The 16,485-nt window shown below is 48.8% G+C and overlaps 2 protein-coding genes across 2 annotated transcripts; one reads left to right on the plus strand and one right to left on the minus strand.

Annotated features, from left to right (window-relative positions):
• Positions 1–473: 473 nt before the first annotated feature.
• Positions 474–2,181, minus strand: LOC123048520 (F-box/LRR-repeat protein At4g14103-like). The gene has a single exon (XM_044471605.1). The coding sequence runs from the start codon at positions 2,162–2,164 to the stop codon at positions 800–802; it is 1,365 nt and encodes a 454-aa protein (XP_044327540.1). The 5' UTR covers positions 2,165–2,181; the 3' UTR covers positions 474–799.
• Positions 2,182–2,265: 84 nt separating this feature from the next.
• LOC123048519 (FBD-associated F-box protein At5g56370-like) lies at positions 2,266–3,933 on the plus strand. Its single transcript, XM_044471604.1, has one exon. It carries the CDS (start codon positions 2,266–2,268, stop codon positions 3,922–3,924), a length of 1,659 nt encoding a protein of 552 aa, XP_044327539.1. The 3' UTR covers positions 3,925–3,933.
• The last annotated feature ends 12,552 nt before the right edge of the window (positions 3,934–16,485 follow it).

Raw genomic sequence — 16,485 nt, forward strand, 5'->3', positions numbered from 1 at the left:
TAAGGGAGGCGAAGACGGTGACCAAGCTACTTCTGGATGTTGCTACTTATTTTATTTGGTCTTGTAATTCTGTTGGGTGCTCATGTCCTTGTAATAATGTTTTGTTTAGGAGTGCCAGGAACTGTGTTGGGTGCTCATGTCCTTGTAATTTTATTTGGTCTTGTTTGAGCTCTGTATTTAAAGCTAGGGCATTATGACTAAAAAATAAAAATAATAAGGTCACACTGCAATTGTACCAACTAAATGGAATATACAAATACAAAATTCAATCGCACAAAACATGCAATAGGAATAAGTAAAACAGTATAAATGCTAAAAAAATCGTCACTGAACTTCACAAAAATGAATGACTTACACTTTAGAAAGAAAAAGTGTTTCCCCCTTCAGAAATTGATTCCACGTAAGTATTGCAATGAAAAGCTTGAGTCAAAGGACAAATGTGAAATATATTACATAATTATTTATGGGGTTTAGATGGAAAACACAAATTTATCAAAACTTCAGTAGTATATATGAGTATGTGGCTAACTACAAGAAAGTCTTTCGTGTGCCGGCCCTAGCCCAGCTTTCAATCTCCTTTTTCAGACCAGTTTGCACTCCAAAACGCTCCCTGCTGAACACGACACACAGCCTCTCAAGAACAGTCGCATTGCGGAACAAGAGACGAGCCAACAACCTTTGTGTCTCGTTCCCCTCATAGTGCACCATGTTAATCTCCTTCATCCTCAGTTGCAGGCACGTCGTCGAGAAGCTCGCCTCGTCGGGAACCACCACGGTAGCATCGCTGCCCCTTTGACCATCATCGCCTCGCCGTTGTCATGCGTCGTTGCTTCTTCTCTGCCATGTAAAATGACAAGACCTCTAGGTTTGGTGCATGCTGTAGGATGTCGTGCACGATAGCCACGAACGCACGACTCTCGACACGTCCCTGCAGCACGAGCCGCGTCATCCAAGTGAACGGCGGGAGCTTATCCGCCGGCGCGAGGCACATGGTGTGTAGGCCTCCATGGTGCAGGTGGAGGCACTTTGACGCCGAGAAACTCCATAGGAACCGCCGGAACAAGTCGTGGTCCTTCGCACTCTTGGACGCCGATGTGCAAAGGTCGATGATGCATGATGGTATCCCCCGTGGTGGCGAGCCGTCAAAGTTCAGGAGCGACTCGGAATGCATGTCGCCGCGATATTCTAGGGATGCCATCTCCGTGGCATCGATGTGGATGGACTTGATGTTGTGGCAGCATGTGAGAGCGAAGCGGCGGAGGCGTGTGTGGAGTAGGAAGAAAGTCCTGAGGCGGTGGATGGCTTCCAGCGTTAGATCGAGGAGGCGAGGACACCCCAAGACCAGCCTCTGGATGCTCTTCCCGGAGTCATGGTGGATGCTCGTCAAACGCAGCGTCTCGAGGGCCGGCAGGTGGACGGATGCCCCATGAGACAGCTTGAGCCGGCAATGGGTGAGGCTGAGCGTCTTGAGTGTGGCACACGAGAAAATCCTTGTGGGGAGGAGGTAGGGGAGCTTTCGGCCGTAGGGCCCTTCTTCATGGTCATCGGAGTCGTCGGTTCCGGTGAAACTCGTCCGATTATCGCTGGTGCAGATGGGGCCGATAACGAAGCGCAGGTCGAGGTGGAGGTCATGGCCGGCGTACTGCAGCACGTAGGAGAACCACTCATCGACGTGGAGCGTGTCCCAGCCGGGGCGAAAATCGTCGAAGGCGAAGCAGAAAGTGCGCAGCGGCACGTGGCGGCCGGCGCAGCGGAGGCGGCAGAGCAGCGCGGCGCTGATGCCGTCCAGGAGCGCGTGGCTGCAGCTCTTGTACTCCTTGGCCTCAAAGTAGTGGCTCTCCCAGTCGGTGGACCTCTCGCCCTCCTCCTCGTCGTACCAGACGGTGTGCACGTGGCCGAAGATGTGGCGCCACCGCCGGCCCAGCGCCGCCGCGCGGCCGGCCTCGACGGTCGGGAGGTGGGAGAGGATGTCGCCCAGCACGCTGTCCGGGAGGGCGCTGATGCGGTCCCGGCGGCTCAACGGCGACCCCATGATCTCGCTCGCTCGAAGAAACTCCCGGTGGCCTACAACTTCGATCGGATCTGATCTTGGCCGCCACGTACTGAATCGGATCGGATCTCTTTCCTCCGTATATACTGTAGAAGTACACGGTTTCCAATACATACACTTGCACGGTTTTAACTTGGTGCGATCCGTGAAAAGCGCGATTTCCTAATAGTAACAAACTACAACTCCAACTCAATCATGGCGGCGCGTGGAGATCGATGGCAATGGTGCCCTGGCACTACTCATGGCCATGGTCATGGCCGTGGCACTGCTTGGACTGCCTCGGCGGCGACCGCCTGAGCGCCCTCCCGGACAGGGCGCTGGTGCGTGTCCTCTCGCACCTCCCTTCCGTCGAGGCGGCGCGCACCTCAGCGCTGTCCCGACGGTGGCGCGGCGTCTTCGCGGGCGTGCCCGTCGTCGACCTCGTCGACGAGAAGATCAAGCACCGGCGGGGGGCCTACAGGCTCACGTGCTTCGACGTGAAGGTGACGAAAGCGATCCTCTCCAGGGGCCAGGGGATTCCGATCCGTGCCTTCCGTCTCCTCGCGCTAGACCCGCCGCGCATCCTCGTCGACCAGTGGATTGTCACCGTCGCCAGCTTGGGCGTCGAGGAGATCGACGTCACGCTGCGGTACTCGCACATCTACCGCAGCAAGCTCTGCCCCTTCAGCGGCACCAAAGCCTCGGCCGATTTCGACTACTACCACATGGGCAGCTACACCGGGACGCCATCGCTGCTCTTCCATTGCCGCACGCTGCGCCGGCTGCGCCTCACAAACTGGACGCTCGAGCTGCCCTCGGGCTTTGGCGTCGGCGTTGGCGTCTTCGCGGCGTGCCTACAGACGCTCTGCCTCAAGCGGATCATGGCCAGTAACGAGGTGATCGTGCAGCTGCTCTACGGTTGCCCGCTCCTCGCCGACCTAATGCTGGAGGAATGCCCGGGCGCCACGGAGATCACCGTGCCCAGCGACCGCCTTCGGAGCTTCGCCATGGTCTGCTGTCACAACGCCCGGCGCGTCGTGCTGTACACACCATGCCTGCGATCGCTGCGCTACAAGGGCGGACTCCCTCCGGACACCTCGTTCCTCCTCCTTGCCGGCTACGAGGACGTCGCGGCGGTGACAATGGACATCTGCGAGGACCTGACCAGCAGATCACCAACGGAAGTCTCTCCGGTCATGCGTCTGATCAGCTGGTGCAGGAACCAGGAACCTGACGTATCTCCACCTCGCCCTGCGCCCGTGGCATACTACTGCAGCGAGTTCATGGCCGTGGCCGGATGCCTGCCCGAACTGAGGCACCTGGTCCTCAAGGGGTTCATGGCGTCTGACCACGCCGTTCGGTCTGTCGCCGTCCTGCTTGTCGGCGCCTGGAACCTGGAAGTGCTCTCGCTTCTTCCTATCGGTCCTGAGCCCTCGAAGAAGTCGACTTGCTACTCCTATGATTCCGATTCGGATGACGAGCCGGTGAACTGCATCGTCGACGAGGAGGCCGTGGACGATGAGTGGATGACCGAGAACCTGTGGCGGATGTACATCCCTTGCATGGATTATAGCCTGAGACGGATCAGCATTGAGAAGTTCAGCGGGAATGCATTCGACAGGATACTTGCAGAGTTTCTGCTGAACAAAGCTGCGGCGTTGGAGGAATTCTCGGTGAAAATTATTGGCTCCACTGTCACGACACAGGGAGGAGATTGCAATGGAGTTCAGATCCTGGCTATGCAATCCCTATGCTGTAGTAACTTGTACGTAGACAGCAGCTCCTCGGTGACATCCTCCAACAATTTATGTGGTCAACTCCTTCATCTCCATGGAAGCATCGATTTTTTTTTGTCTTTGTTCATCTGGACGAGAACCAAGTTACTGAACGTCTAAGAAAAATCATCCCCTATTTGTCCACCCATTTCTTCTTACACCGGGCCTTTTCCTTTGGAAAAGCTATCTGGTGATCGTTCGCCAGGGGACCAATCTAGCAAATGCCCTTCATGCCATCCGATCTGGCGACACAGATGTTGCCGCAAACCGGGTGTTAGGTCAGCTCTCTGGGCCATGTACACTGACCAGTCCGATTAAAGCGGGGTTTGTGAACAATTGCGCACAAACACGTTTATGCATTTGAGTTAATTTGTTTTTAAATCCATGTATTCATTTGAAAAATTGAAAATACAAAAAATACTTTTTGAAAGAAATAAAATCCCTATTTTTAGAGGGTTGTTTTTTCTAAATTTTCCATGTGCATTTTTATTATAGGTAGCAATGAGATTTCTTTAAAATAAGTCTTTTTCTTCCAAATATTTTTACGAATACGCTTTTTTGACATTGAAGTACGTTTTTTGGAACTGCCATTCAAAAAGGAAATTACTTTTTTCTAGTTGTATGTGAAAGACATCTATTGCTGCAAATCAATCCTTCTTTCTTCCAAAACCTGGCATTTTTTTGTCTTCCAAAACATGACATTTTTACTTTCTTACATGGCAGTTTTATTATTAAGAGTGTGACATTTGAATAATCAATAACATGGTATTTTTATTGATAAAAGATTGAATTTCTTATTATTAGGAGCATGACATTTGAATAATTAATAGCATGTCACTTTTATTTTTAGGAGGATGCATGTTTTGTTATTAACAAGATGGCAGTTTTAATTATTGAGAGCATGGAATTTTTTAATTATTGTTAGCACGGCATTTTTATTATCAAGAGGATGGCAATTTTATTATTAAGAGGATGGAAATTTCATTTTTATTGTCATGACATTTTTTATCATAGTAAAGCTGATCTTTCATGGCACATAAAAAGAAAGATCCTCTTGGTGATACCTTGGATTTTCATGCAAGTTTAGAAACATTTTAGTTTATGTCGTCTGTTTTCTTTTAATGCTCAGTTGTATCCTCTTGCAATGCAAGATTATCCATATTGCCGGCAGCTCTTATTTTTTATGTGTGCTTTACTATTCATTTTTTCATGCCTATGCATTAAATTGATAATGTAATATGGAGATCCAAAAAGCTTGTTGAGATATTGATATTGCTTCTTTATAAATCAAAGAAGGAAGTCTTTTATGTGATTCTTCTTTCCATTTGAATGCACACCGGTTTCATCATGGATTAGTTAGTATCAAACAAGGAGTTCTTTCTATAGTCATGTGTTATTTTTTCAATTGAACACAATGGACTTTCTATAGATTTTGATGGTTTATGCAAAGTAGCTGAGCCTGGTTGTTTTATTCCTACATATTCAGGATTGTTAGAGACTAGAATTCATCGGTTTATATCATGGACATAGCAGTGGTGTTGTTCATCTTCTGGCATTGATATAATTGCTAACATTTATTCATTTCAAGGATTATTGGATTAGTGCAGGCTAACAAACCTTGTGTTGTCAAAGCTTTTTTCAATGTCTATCAAGTTCCAAAGCTTCTGCTTCGAAGAGACTGCCACCAAATTGTACCTCGGCCAAAAGAAGAAGAACTCCAGGTTTGGGGTTCAAGATGTTGCTCCCAAATCCCAATACAAATATTTGAGGCTCATCATGTTGCTTCAAGTATAAGATGTGGCTCGGTGCCACCAAGATCGATAAGCATGGGATAAAGGATGAAAGTCCCTATCACATTCACACACATATATCCGTGTATGTAGTATGTGACATATTCAACGGTAGGGCCATCGGGTATAACATCAAGGGCAACATGAATAACTCCATTTTGGAACATAAAGCTGGACATAATCTAAGGAGCGGATCCACTCCCCTCAAGAAGGACGACGACCACAACGAGGTATATATACCATATGTGCTCATACCATTTTTTTACATTTACACCTTCTTGTTTATGTGTCGTAAAACTAGATGGATCTATTTAGTCTTGTTTTGATAGGATGATTGACAAAAGAAGGAGTACCTTATGACCAGTGAGAATTATAGCCCTTTCTTGTGCTATATGGACGAAGGTTCGACAAAAAATAGCACAAAACCAAACAAAGATTAGCATTAACTCAATCTTAATGCAAGTATTTTTCATGAAAACAGTACTACCATTGAACTGAAGGAGCCAAGTGCGGGAATTTCTCGAGATATTTCCAGTAGCCCCGCAGCTGAAGCAGGTGGTGCGCGATGGTGGTGTGTGACAGGGTACAATGGTTGCTGCAAGCCAGACATGGGGCCTGAATATGTTTCCACTGTAGGAACGTGTTTGTAGCAGACAAATTAAAGTGTGCAAATATGCACTCGAAGGCCAATACCTTCAGGTTCTGTCGTGGAATTGTCACGGCAGATGTCCTCGTGCAAGGACTTAGTCGTGGAGCCATCGCAGCTAGGAAGCTTAAAGGGGTTAAACGGGACAAGGGACACGAGGATTATACTGGTTCGGCCCCTTACGGTGAAGGTAAAAGCCTACGTCCAGTTGAGGTGGTATTACTTAGGGTTTCGATGACCAGGAGCTAAACCGCTCTGCCTGGCTATCGATCTGATCTTACCCGTCCTGAACCGCCGCCGGGTCGTCCCTTTATATAGAGAGGTTGACGCCCAGCGGCTCTCAGAGTCCCAGCCGGCTTATAACAGTGTCCGGCTCAGACTCTTAACTATTCTTGCCTTACACTACAAGTCTCGCCATAACGGCGGTTTATTACTACGGGCCTTAAGCCGCCTCCGGGTCTTAAGCCCATTACTGAACCGCCATCCTCAAGCTTGGTATTGGGCTTCACGTGGTGATCATTATGACGTAACCCGGCCCCTCCTGGGCGGGCGACTCTAATGGTTATATGCTCAACATTAGGCCCCAGATTGATTTGAACCGGTTCATGTCAATCTTCAATACCTTTAAGAGAAAACCTTCCGGCTTCTGCTTGTGCGAAGGTTATGACCCGCCGTGACGTCATCTTCTGGATTCTTGGTAACCCGCCATGACGTCATCTTCCATTAAATTCATTTTTTATTCTGTCATATCCCGACGGATCTTATCTTAATGACCATCCCGAGAATCGAGGCGTTTCTGCGGCAAGATAATCATGTCTTCAGCCTCCTCGTTTCTCGCGCCCATTTACCAGCCGTCCCTTATAAATAGGCCCGGCCCATAAGCCTTCCGTCACTCTTCTCGATCCATCGTCTTCCTCCTCTGACGCCCCAGAGCTCGAGCTCCGCCGCCGCCGCCGCGCACCTCATCTGCATCGACCAAGGCCGCTGCATCAACCTGTCTTGACCAGAGAATCGCGGCGCACCTCCGCTGCCCATCAGCACCAGTAAGTTCTTGCCGTCCCGTACATTAGATCCGCATTAGGGTTCGCAGGTTCTCCGTGTTCTTCATAGTTCATCGCGACTCCTTCACAGTTCTTCCTACACGGTCCCCTTGGATCACAGAGCTCATGCGGTAGTTGTTTCGCACCCATTTTCAACATTAACACATCCCTTTTACTTGCAAAAAGACCTCCTTAGAACTCATGAACTCCTCTGTACCAGTTTTTAGGTCTAGAAATTTTCCCTTTCTGGACGATCGTTTGATCCAAAATAATTCATGTAATCTGTGAAACCTGTTTGTGCAACACTTAGGCAAAAAACTGCATCTGTTAACCATGGCGGGTCATATCGCCGGCTTAAAAGAAGCCACGCCTTGTGAAATTTCTGGATCATTCGTGATAGAGAGAAACAACTTAATTGCTCATGATATCCACGGCGGCTTAAATAACCTGACACAATTAACCATACATCATTAGGCCTTTTCATAAACCTCCACCTTGAATACTGAACTGAAAATTTCCTCCGGCTTAAATTTGAACCGGGAATTCTCTTTTGTCATAGGCTTCCATTTTCCACAATGCCGCCCAAGGCTCCCAAAGCGCCCATTACGTGCAACTGGGTGAGATCCAACGTTACTGATAGCACCTTAGATGACTTCGTAAAAACGGGTTGCCTGCCTAAGAAGGAGGTCATGTCCTACCGAGCTCCTGACCCGTCCGAAGAGAGACCTTAACCAAAGGACGGAGAGGTTGTCATATTTGCTAACCACATGAGCCGGGGCTTTGCTCCTCCTGGCTCAAAATTCTTCAGAGATGTTCTGCACTTTTTCGATCTGCGACCTCAAGACATTGGACCCAACTCCGTGTCGAACATTTGTAATTTTCAAGTGTTCTGTGAGGTATACCTTGGAGAAGAACCCAGCCTGCTACTCTTTAGGGAGTTATTTTACCTGAACCGCCAGAATGAATGTGCCAACGGGCCTAGCTTGGAACTTGGTGGAATCTCAATCCAACGACGGAGAGATTGTCTCTTTCCTTATGCTGAGCCGCCAAGCCACCCGAAGGACTGGAACCAGACATGGTTCTACTGCCAAGATACTTCTCCGGCTGATGAAAACCCTCTGCCCGGCTTTCGCGCCCTGCGTCTGGAGTCAAATCACCCTCTGCCAGACAAACTATCTCAAGCTGAGCGTCAACCGCTTATTCCCACCATCAACAAAATCAAAGCTCTTCTGGGAAACGGCCTAAACGGCGTGGATCTGGTCCGGGTCTGGATTGCTTGGCGGGTGATTCCTCTAAGCCGCCGCCCCGGCTTAATATGTGATTACACGGGCCGGAAGGATGATCCTCTTCGGCACAGCCCCAACGACTTACCTGAGGACGTTGTTGATGACATGACCAAGTCTCTTCTGAACGAGAGCTTAGCAGATTGCGGGAGGACAGGCCTAAGCCCCTTCTGCAAGGCTAACCCGCCCCGGCGGTAAGCTATTGACCTGAACACCTTACTTTTCATTTTAACAATTTTCGTCTTAACTTCAAGAAACCTTCATTGTATTTTACAGGCTAATGACAAATTCTGGAAGGTCAGGTATGACCATGAAGCTGCTAAGAAAGCCAGGAAGGTAAAAAAAGCCGCCAGGAGAGCCGCTCCCCCTAAGAAGGGGAGCAAACCTAGCGCCTCGGACCTGCTTCGTCTGGAAGACACCTCTGAGTCAGAGGTAGTTCTTGACTCTTTAGGCTCCTTTTTTAACCATCTTATTAACAGGGATTATCAGCAGGAGGATACTGGAACAAGTCACGAGGTGAATGAAGAGGTAACTATAATTTCATTCGACTCCGAGCCTTTGCCGAGACGGAAAGTTCGAAGAGTAACCCGGAAAGTAAGATTTTCACATCCTTTAGCTCATCAAGATCCTCAATTTCTTTTGAAGCAACAGATTCATGAGAGCCGGAGGCAGACTCGGACCAGCAAAGACGCAGACCTCTCCTCCGGCTTACCCGAAGCAACAAGGAAGCGCCGGACTGAGGTTATCTCCGACTTATATCCTTTTCATCCTTTGGCGGGCGTCACTCGTCAACCACTCAATTCTTCTGATTCAAACTACCAGGGAACTTCACCTTCCTCCGGCGACTCCATGCAATCTAACTTGCCGGCCTTCAAGACCGCCCCCGGGTAATGATGATCAGCTTACTTTGTACTTATCTTACTCATGGTTTTGCACTAACTCTTTCTCTTTCAGTGTACAAGTAAAGCCCAGCAAGAGGGCGAGGAAAAATAAGCCGGCCGAAGAGTCGGTCCTAACTGAACCGGAGGCTTCTGCTCATGAGCCGCCGTCTGCCTCAGCTCCTGAAACCACCAATGCTCCATCTGAAGAACAAGTCATGGAGGGTTCTGATGACCCGAAGATCCCCAGCCCGGCTCAACCGGCCGATGATCCGGACGTTGTAATCACCCGGACAGAGTTTGTCGAGCCGGGGAGACCCACTGTGTTAGCTAGATGCTCTGCCAAGGAAGAACTGCTGGAACGCCGCAGGGCCAGGCTGGATATCACTGACTATGCTAATTTGAGCATTGGAGATATTGTCTCCGGCTATGTTAATCAAGTGCACAACAGCCGGGACCTGGAAATTGACATGGTGAAGCAAATCCAGCAAAAATCTGAGGTATGATGCTCTTGCTTACTCCATAGTTACCCTTACCATGCCAGCCCCCAAGTCTATGACTTATGATAAAATATGTTGTAGACTTAATACCGACTTAATAATTACTGCAAGAAAACCGGCTTACCTGGTACCACTCAAGGGCCGGCTTAAACAGCATAGTTGACCCGGTTCTTTCCTTACTTTAATCAAGTATTTGAACAGCTTTACACATTAGCCCCCAAGTGCCAAGTACCTTTGTCTGCAAAGTGCTTGGGACTTATTTTCATGAACCAGCAATGTAAATAGAGCTTCTCAGCATACATTAGCCCCAAGTGCCAAGTGTCTTTGCTTGCAAAGTGCTTGGGACTTTAATGTTGCATGATAATCACCCAAACTGTTACCCGGAAATTGTACAGGCCGCCTGTCAGAAATTTGAATCGGAAATCTCTAATCTGAAGAACCGCCTGAAGACTCAGGAAAGTGAGACCCAAAAGGCCAATGCCAAATTTGAATTCAGTGTTTCTGCACAAGAGAAACTAAAGAAAAAGTTTGAAGCAGAAAGAAAGGCCTGGGTGGATGAGAAGGCTGCCTTGCTCAGCCGGGCCGAACAAGCGGAGGCCACGCTTACTGAAAGAACCGCCGAGCTATCCGGCTTAACACGCCATGTCTCTCAGATGGTCTCCGCAATCTTTGGTAAATTTCTAATCAGTTTACATCGTTTAGTTCCCATAAACATCTCAATTGCCAACAGCTCACTTGACTTTGTAATGCAGGTCCCAGGAGTTCCAATCTCAACCAGAGCGTGCTGACTAAGCTGAAGGCGGTTTACACCTTGGTGGAGCAACTTTACACTGGGTCACAACGTGCTTTAGCCGTTGTGGCTCTGTCCAATGAAGTTCCCACTCACCTGGCAGATGTACTCAGGCGGCTTGCCGTACTTCCTCAGCGCTTCCAAGAGCTGAGACGGGCTTCTGCAAGAGCCGGAGCCATAGCCGCTCTGATCCGGGCCAAGGCGTTTCTACCGGAGGTAGACCCGGCCGACATCGCCCTTGGGTATCCCAGCTTGAAGGAAGACGGCACCCCCTTTGACCAAAAGGACTTTGCCGCCTATGTGAAGAGCGTGCGCCCGGTGGCCACCTTGATTGGGAATGACACATACCTTACCAAGTATCAACCGGGCTATGACGCGGAAAATCAGAGGATCCCAACTCCACGCTATGAAGCAGTCAGCCTGATCCCTCCGACTCGTAAGCATACCTAAGCCCCAGAAGTTGACCCGGCCGGGTTAATTGATGATGAGGCTCAATTTGAAGCCTTGAGTGGCATTGACTGGAAATCATCAACCTTCCAGGTCATGGAAACAGCCGGAGGAGCGGAGAGGGATGAGCCGGGAGCTTCAACCCAACAAGCACCTTGATTTCTTAGGCGGCTCATGGTTATGCCTTAAAAACAATGCCTCACCTTTTGGACTCGGGGAGTCCTGTAATAGAGTAGGACAAACACTTAATTTTGTCGTGCCATCGTGCACGTGTGCAGCGCTTAACTCTGTTGAAGCTGCTCTTTTATATTCCTCCGGGTTATGTTTGATCATTTACTTTCCTTAAGCTTAAAGAACTGTCTTTAATTGTCCTGCATAGAAAACCAAATCACAAGTCTCTAGGCGGCTTACCGCATGGAGAGTTATATATTTTACATATAACCCGGAATATGAACCAAGGTCATAAAAGACCGGGTCTCAATCATATCTTCGAGATAACCATAATAGCATACCTGCAAGCCTTCAAGTACACTTCCGGTTTATGTAACCCAAATAATGAGGTTGAGAACTCTACTCCGGTTCACCAGCACCTATAATGCTTATTGTGTGCTATCAACATTATTAATCAAAGTTAAGCCGGTGGAGTAAGAACCACCCGTGCACACTTTTGATATGATCAAAAGAACTTGTTGCAAACCAAAAGATCAAAAACTTAGGGGCTTCTGATTCGAATACGACCAGAGAACCGTCCCAAAGGGGTTAAGCTAAGATTCGAATGCGATCATATAGCCCCCAGTGGCTTTGGCGTTGCCGATCAAGAGGGTACCGATAGCTATGTTCTCTTTGGTTCGAATACGACCTATGTTTGAACAGGAAGCCCCCAAATGACTTTCAAAGTTGTTTACCGACGCTGATTCGAATACGATCCACGTCGGTTCTCAAAGGTGGTTGAGCTATGATTCAAATATGATCAAGAAAAACTCCCCAATGAGCTCGGCAATTTGCCAATCAAGTGGGTATCGACAGCTATGTTCTCTTTGGTTCGAATACGACCTATGTTTGAACAGGAAGCCCCCAAGTGATCATATTGTTAACGGCTAGATTCGAATACGATCATAAGCCGGATCAACCTCCAAGTGGCCATGTAATGTTGTAATGGAAATAACAATAATACATTTACCTTTGGAGGAAAAAAGGACAGAGGTCCTGCTTTATTATTTATCATAATATATACATGGCTATAGAAATATGTACATTATGAGAGCCGGTGGCTCAAGTGTAATAAGGCCGAAGCTGAGCTATGTTCCACGGTCGACGGGTCTCTTCCTCCGACTTACGTGAATCTTTGTGCTCCCGAACATCGATAAGGTAGTATGACCCGTTGTGCAAGTTCTTGCTGACCACAAAGGGCCCTTCCCAAGGCGGGGATAACTTGTGTGCATCTGTTTGATCTTGGATGAGCCGGAGCACCAGATCACCTTCCTGAAAGACCCTGGACTTAACCCGGCGGCTGTGATAGCGGCGCAGGTCTTGTTGGTAAATCGCCGAGCGAGCTGCTGCCACATCACGCTGTTCGTCCAACAAGTCAAGAGCATCTTGACGCGCCTGCTCATTATCCGCCTCAACATAAGCCGCCACTCGAGGCGAGTCATGACGGATGTCGCTAGGGAGGACCGCCTCCGCACCATAAACCATGAAGAAAGGCGTGTAACCCGTAGACGTGTTAGGAGTAGTATTGATGCTCCATAACACGGAGGGTAACTCCTCCACCCAACAACCCGGCGTCCGTTGCAAAGGGACCAAAAGCCGGGGCTTGATGCCCTTCAAGATTTCCTGATTGGCTCTCTCAGCTTGACCATTGGATTGAGGGTGAGCCACTGATGAAACATCAAGCCGAATATGCTCTCGTTGACAAAACTCCTCCATGGCGCCTTTAGACATATTGGTACCATTGTCAGTTATAATGCTGTGTGGAAACCAAAGCGAAATATCACCCTTTTCATGAACTGAACCGCTGTGGCGGCGTCACACTTACTAACTGGCTCTGCCTCAACCCACTTTGTGAACTTGTCGACCGCCACCAAGAGGTGGGTCTTCTTATCCTTGGACCTTTTAAAAGGCCCAACCATATCAAGCCCCCAGACCGCAAATGGCCAAGTGATTGGAATCATCCTCAACTCTTGAGCCGGCACATGAGCCCGTCGCGAGAACCTCTGACAACCGTCACATTTACTGACCAAGTCCTCTGCATCAGCATGAGCCATCAGCCAATAAAAACCATGACGAAAAGCCTTGGCCACAAGGGATTTCGAGCCGGCATGATGGCCACAATCCCCCTCGTGAATCTCACGTAAAATTTCTTGGCCTTCCTCACTGGAACTTTCCAGCGTTGTGTTTCCCCTGAGGAAGGCCAAGATATTTTGCGTGAGATTCACGAGGGGGATTGTGGCCATCATGCCGGCTCGAAATCCCTTGTGGCCAAGGCTTTTCGTCATGGTTTTTATTGGCTGACGGCTCATGCTGATGCGGAAGACTTGGTCAGTAAGTGTGATGGTTGCCAGAGGTTCTCGCGACGGGCTCATGTGCCGGCTCAGGAGCTGAGGATGATTCCAATTACTTGGCCATTTGCGGTCTGGGGGCTTGATATGGTTGGGCCTTTTAAAAGGTCCAAGGATAAGAAGACCCACCTCTTGGTGGCAGTTGACAAGTTCACAAAGTGGGTTGAGGCGGAGCCAGTCAGCAAGTGTGACGCGGCCACTGCAGTTCAGTTCATGAAAAGGGTGATATTTCGCTTTGGTTTTCCACACAGCATTATAACTGACAATGGTACCAATCTGTCTAAGGGCGCCATGGAGGAGTTTTGTCAACGAGAGCATATTCGACTTGATGTTTCATCAGTGGCTCACCCTCAATCCAATGGTCAAGCTGAGAGAGCTAATCAGGAGATCTTGAAGGGCATCAAGCCCCGGCTTTTGGTCCCTTTGCAACGGACGTCGGGTTGTTGGGTGGAGGAGCTACCCTCCGTGTTATCGAGTATCAATACTACTCCTAACAGGTCTACGGGTTACACGCCTTTCTTCATGGTTTATGGAGTGGAAGCAGTCCTCCCTAGTGACATCCGTCACGACTCGCCTCGAGTGGCGGCTTATGTTGAGGCGGATAATGAGCGGGCGCGCCAAGATGCTCTTGACTTGTTGGACGAACAGCGTGATGTGGCAGCAGCTCGCTCGGCGATTTACCAACAAGACCTGCGCCGTTATCACAGCCGCCGGGTTAAGTCCCGGGTCTTCCAGGAAGGTTATCTGGTGCTCCGGCTCATCCAAGACCAGGCAGATGCACATAAGTTATCCCCGCCTTGGGAAGGGCCCTTTGTTGTCAGCAAGAACTTGCACAATGGGTCATACTACCTTATCGATGTTCGGGAGCGCAAGAATTCACGTAAGTCGGAGGAAGAGACCTGTCGGCCGTGGAACATAGCTCAGCTTCGGCCTTATTACACTTGAGCCACCGGCTCTCATAATGTACATATTTCCATAGCCATGTATATATTATGATAAATAATAAAGCAGGACCTCTGTCCTTTTCTCCTCCAAAGGTAAAACGTGTTATTTCCATTACAACATCACATGGTCACGTGGAGGTGGATCCGGCTTATGATCGTATTCGAATCTAGCCGTAAATAATATGATCACTTGGGGGCTTCCTGTTCAAACATAGGTCGTATTCGAACCAAAGAGAACATAGCTGTCGATACCCACTTGATTGGCAATTTGCCGAGCTCATTGGGGAGTTTTCTTTGATCATATTTGAATCATAGCTCAACCCCCTTTGGGAACCGACGTGGATCGTATTCGAATCAGCGTTGTTAAACAACTCTTAAGGTCATTTGGGGGCTTCCTGTTCAAACATGGGTCGTATTCGAACCAAAGAGAACATAGCTGTCGGTACCCTCTTGATCGGCATCGCCAAAGCCACTGGGGGCTATATGATCGCATTCGAATCTTAGCTTAACCCCTTTGGGACGGTTCTCTGGTCGCATTCGAACCGGAAGCCCCTAAGTTTGATCTTCTGACTTACAACAAGTTCTTTTGGTCACATCAGCAGTGTGCAAGGGCGGTTTTTGGCTCCGCCGGCTTAATTTTGGTAACACGCAATAAGCCTTACCGATACTGGTGAGCCAGAGTTGAGATCTTAACCTCATTATTCGGGTTACATGAACCGGAAGTATACTTGAAGGCTTGTAAGTATGCTATTATGGTTACATCAAAGATATAATTGAGGGCTAGTCTTTGGTGACTTTGTTCATATTCCGGGTTATATATATAAGGTTTATGATTCTCTGTGCGGTAAGCCTCCTAGAGACTTGTGACTTGTTTTCTATGCAGGATGGTTCAATACAGCTATTCAAGCTTAAGGAAAATAACTGATCAATTATAACCCGGAGGAATAAGAAGAAGCAGTTTCAATGGAGTTAAGCATTCAACACGTGCACGATGGCACGACAAAATTAATTATTTGTCCTACTCTATTACAAGACTCCCCGAGTCCAAAAGATGAGGCATTGTTTTAAGGTGTAGCCATGAGCCGCCTACAAGTCAAGATGCTTGTTGAGTTGAAGCCTCCGGCTCATCCCTCTCCGCTCCTCCGGCTGATTCCATGACATGGAAGGTTGATGATTTCCAATCAATGCCGCTCAAAGCCTCAAATTGAGCCTCGTCATCAATTAACCCGGCCGGGTCAATTTCTGGGGCAAAGGTGTGCTTATGAGTCGGCGGGATCAAGCTGAGGGCTTCATAATGTGGAGTGGGGATCCTCTGATTTTCCGCGTCGTAGCCCGGCTGGTATTTGGTCAGGTCGGTGTCATTTCCAATCAGGGTGGCCACCGGGCGCACGCTCTTCACACAGGCTGCAAAGTCTTTTTGGTCGAAGGGGGTGCCGTCTTCCTTCAGACTGGGGTATCCAAGAGCGATGTCGGCCGGGTCTAGCTCCGGGAGGAAATCCTTGGCCCGGCTCGAAGCAGCTATCGCTCCGGCTCTTGCAGAGGCCCGTCTTAGCTCTTGGAAGCGCTGAGGAAGAACGGCAAACCGCCTGAGTACGTCCGCCAGGTGAGTCGGAACCTCGTTGGACAGGGCCACAACGGCTAACGCACACTGTGACCCGGTGTAGAGTTGCTCCACCAACGTGTACACGGCCTTCAGCTTCGTCAGAACATTCTGGTTAAGGTTGGAGCTTCTGGGACCTGTTTAAACAAAGTCAGGTAAGCCGGAGACAGTAGGGGGACTTATGAAGAATGAAAACTTGGTAAAA

The sequence above is a fragment of the Triticum aestivum genome, chromosome 2D (assembly GCF_018294505.1).
Source record: "Triticum aestivum cultivar Chinese Spring chromosome 2D, IWGSC CS RefSeq v2.1, whole genome shotgun sequence".
Classification (NCBI taxonomy): domain Eukaryota; kingdom Viridiplantae; phylum Streptophyta; class Magnoliopsida; order Poales; family Poaceae; genus Triticum; species Triticum aestivum.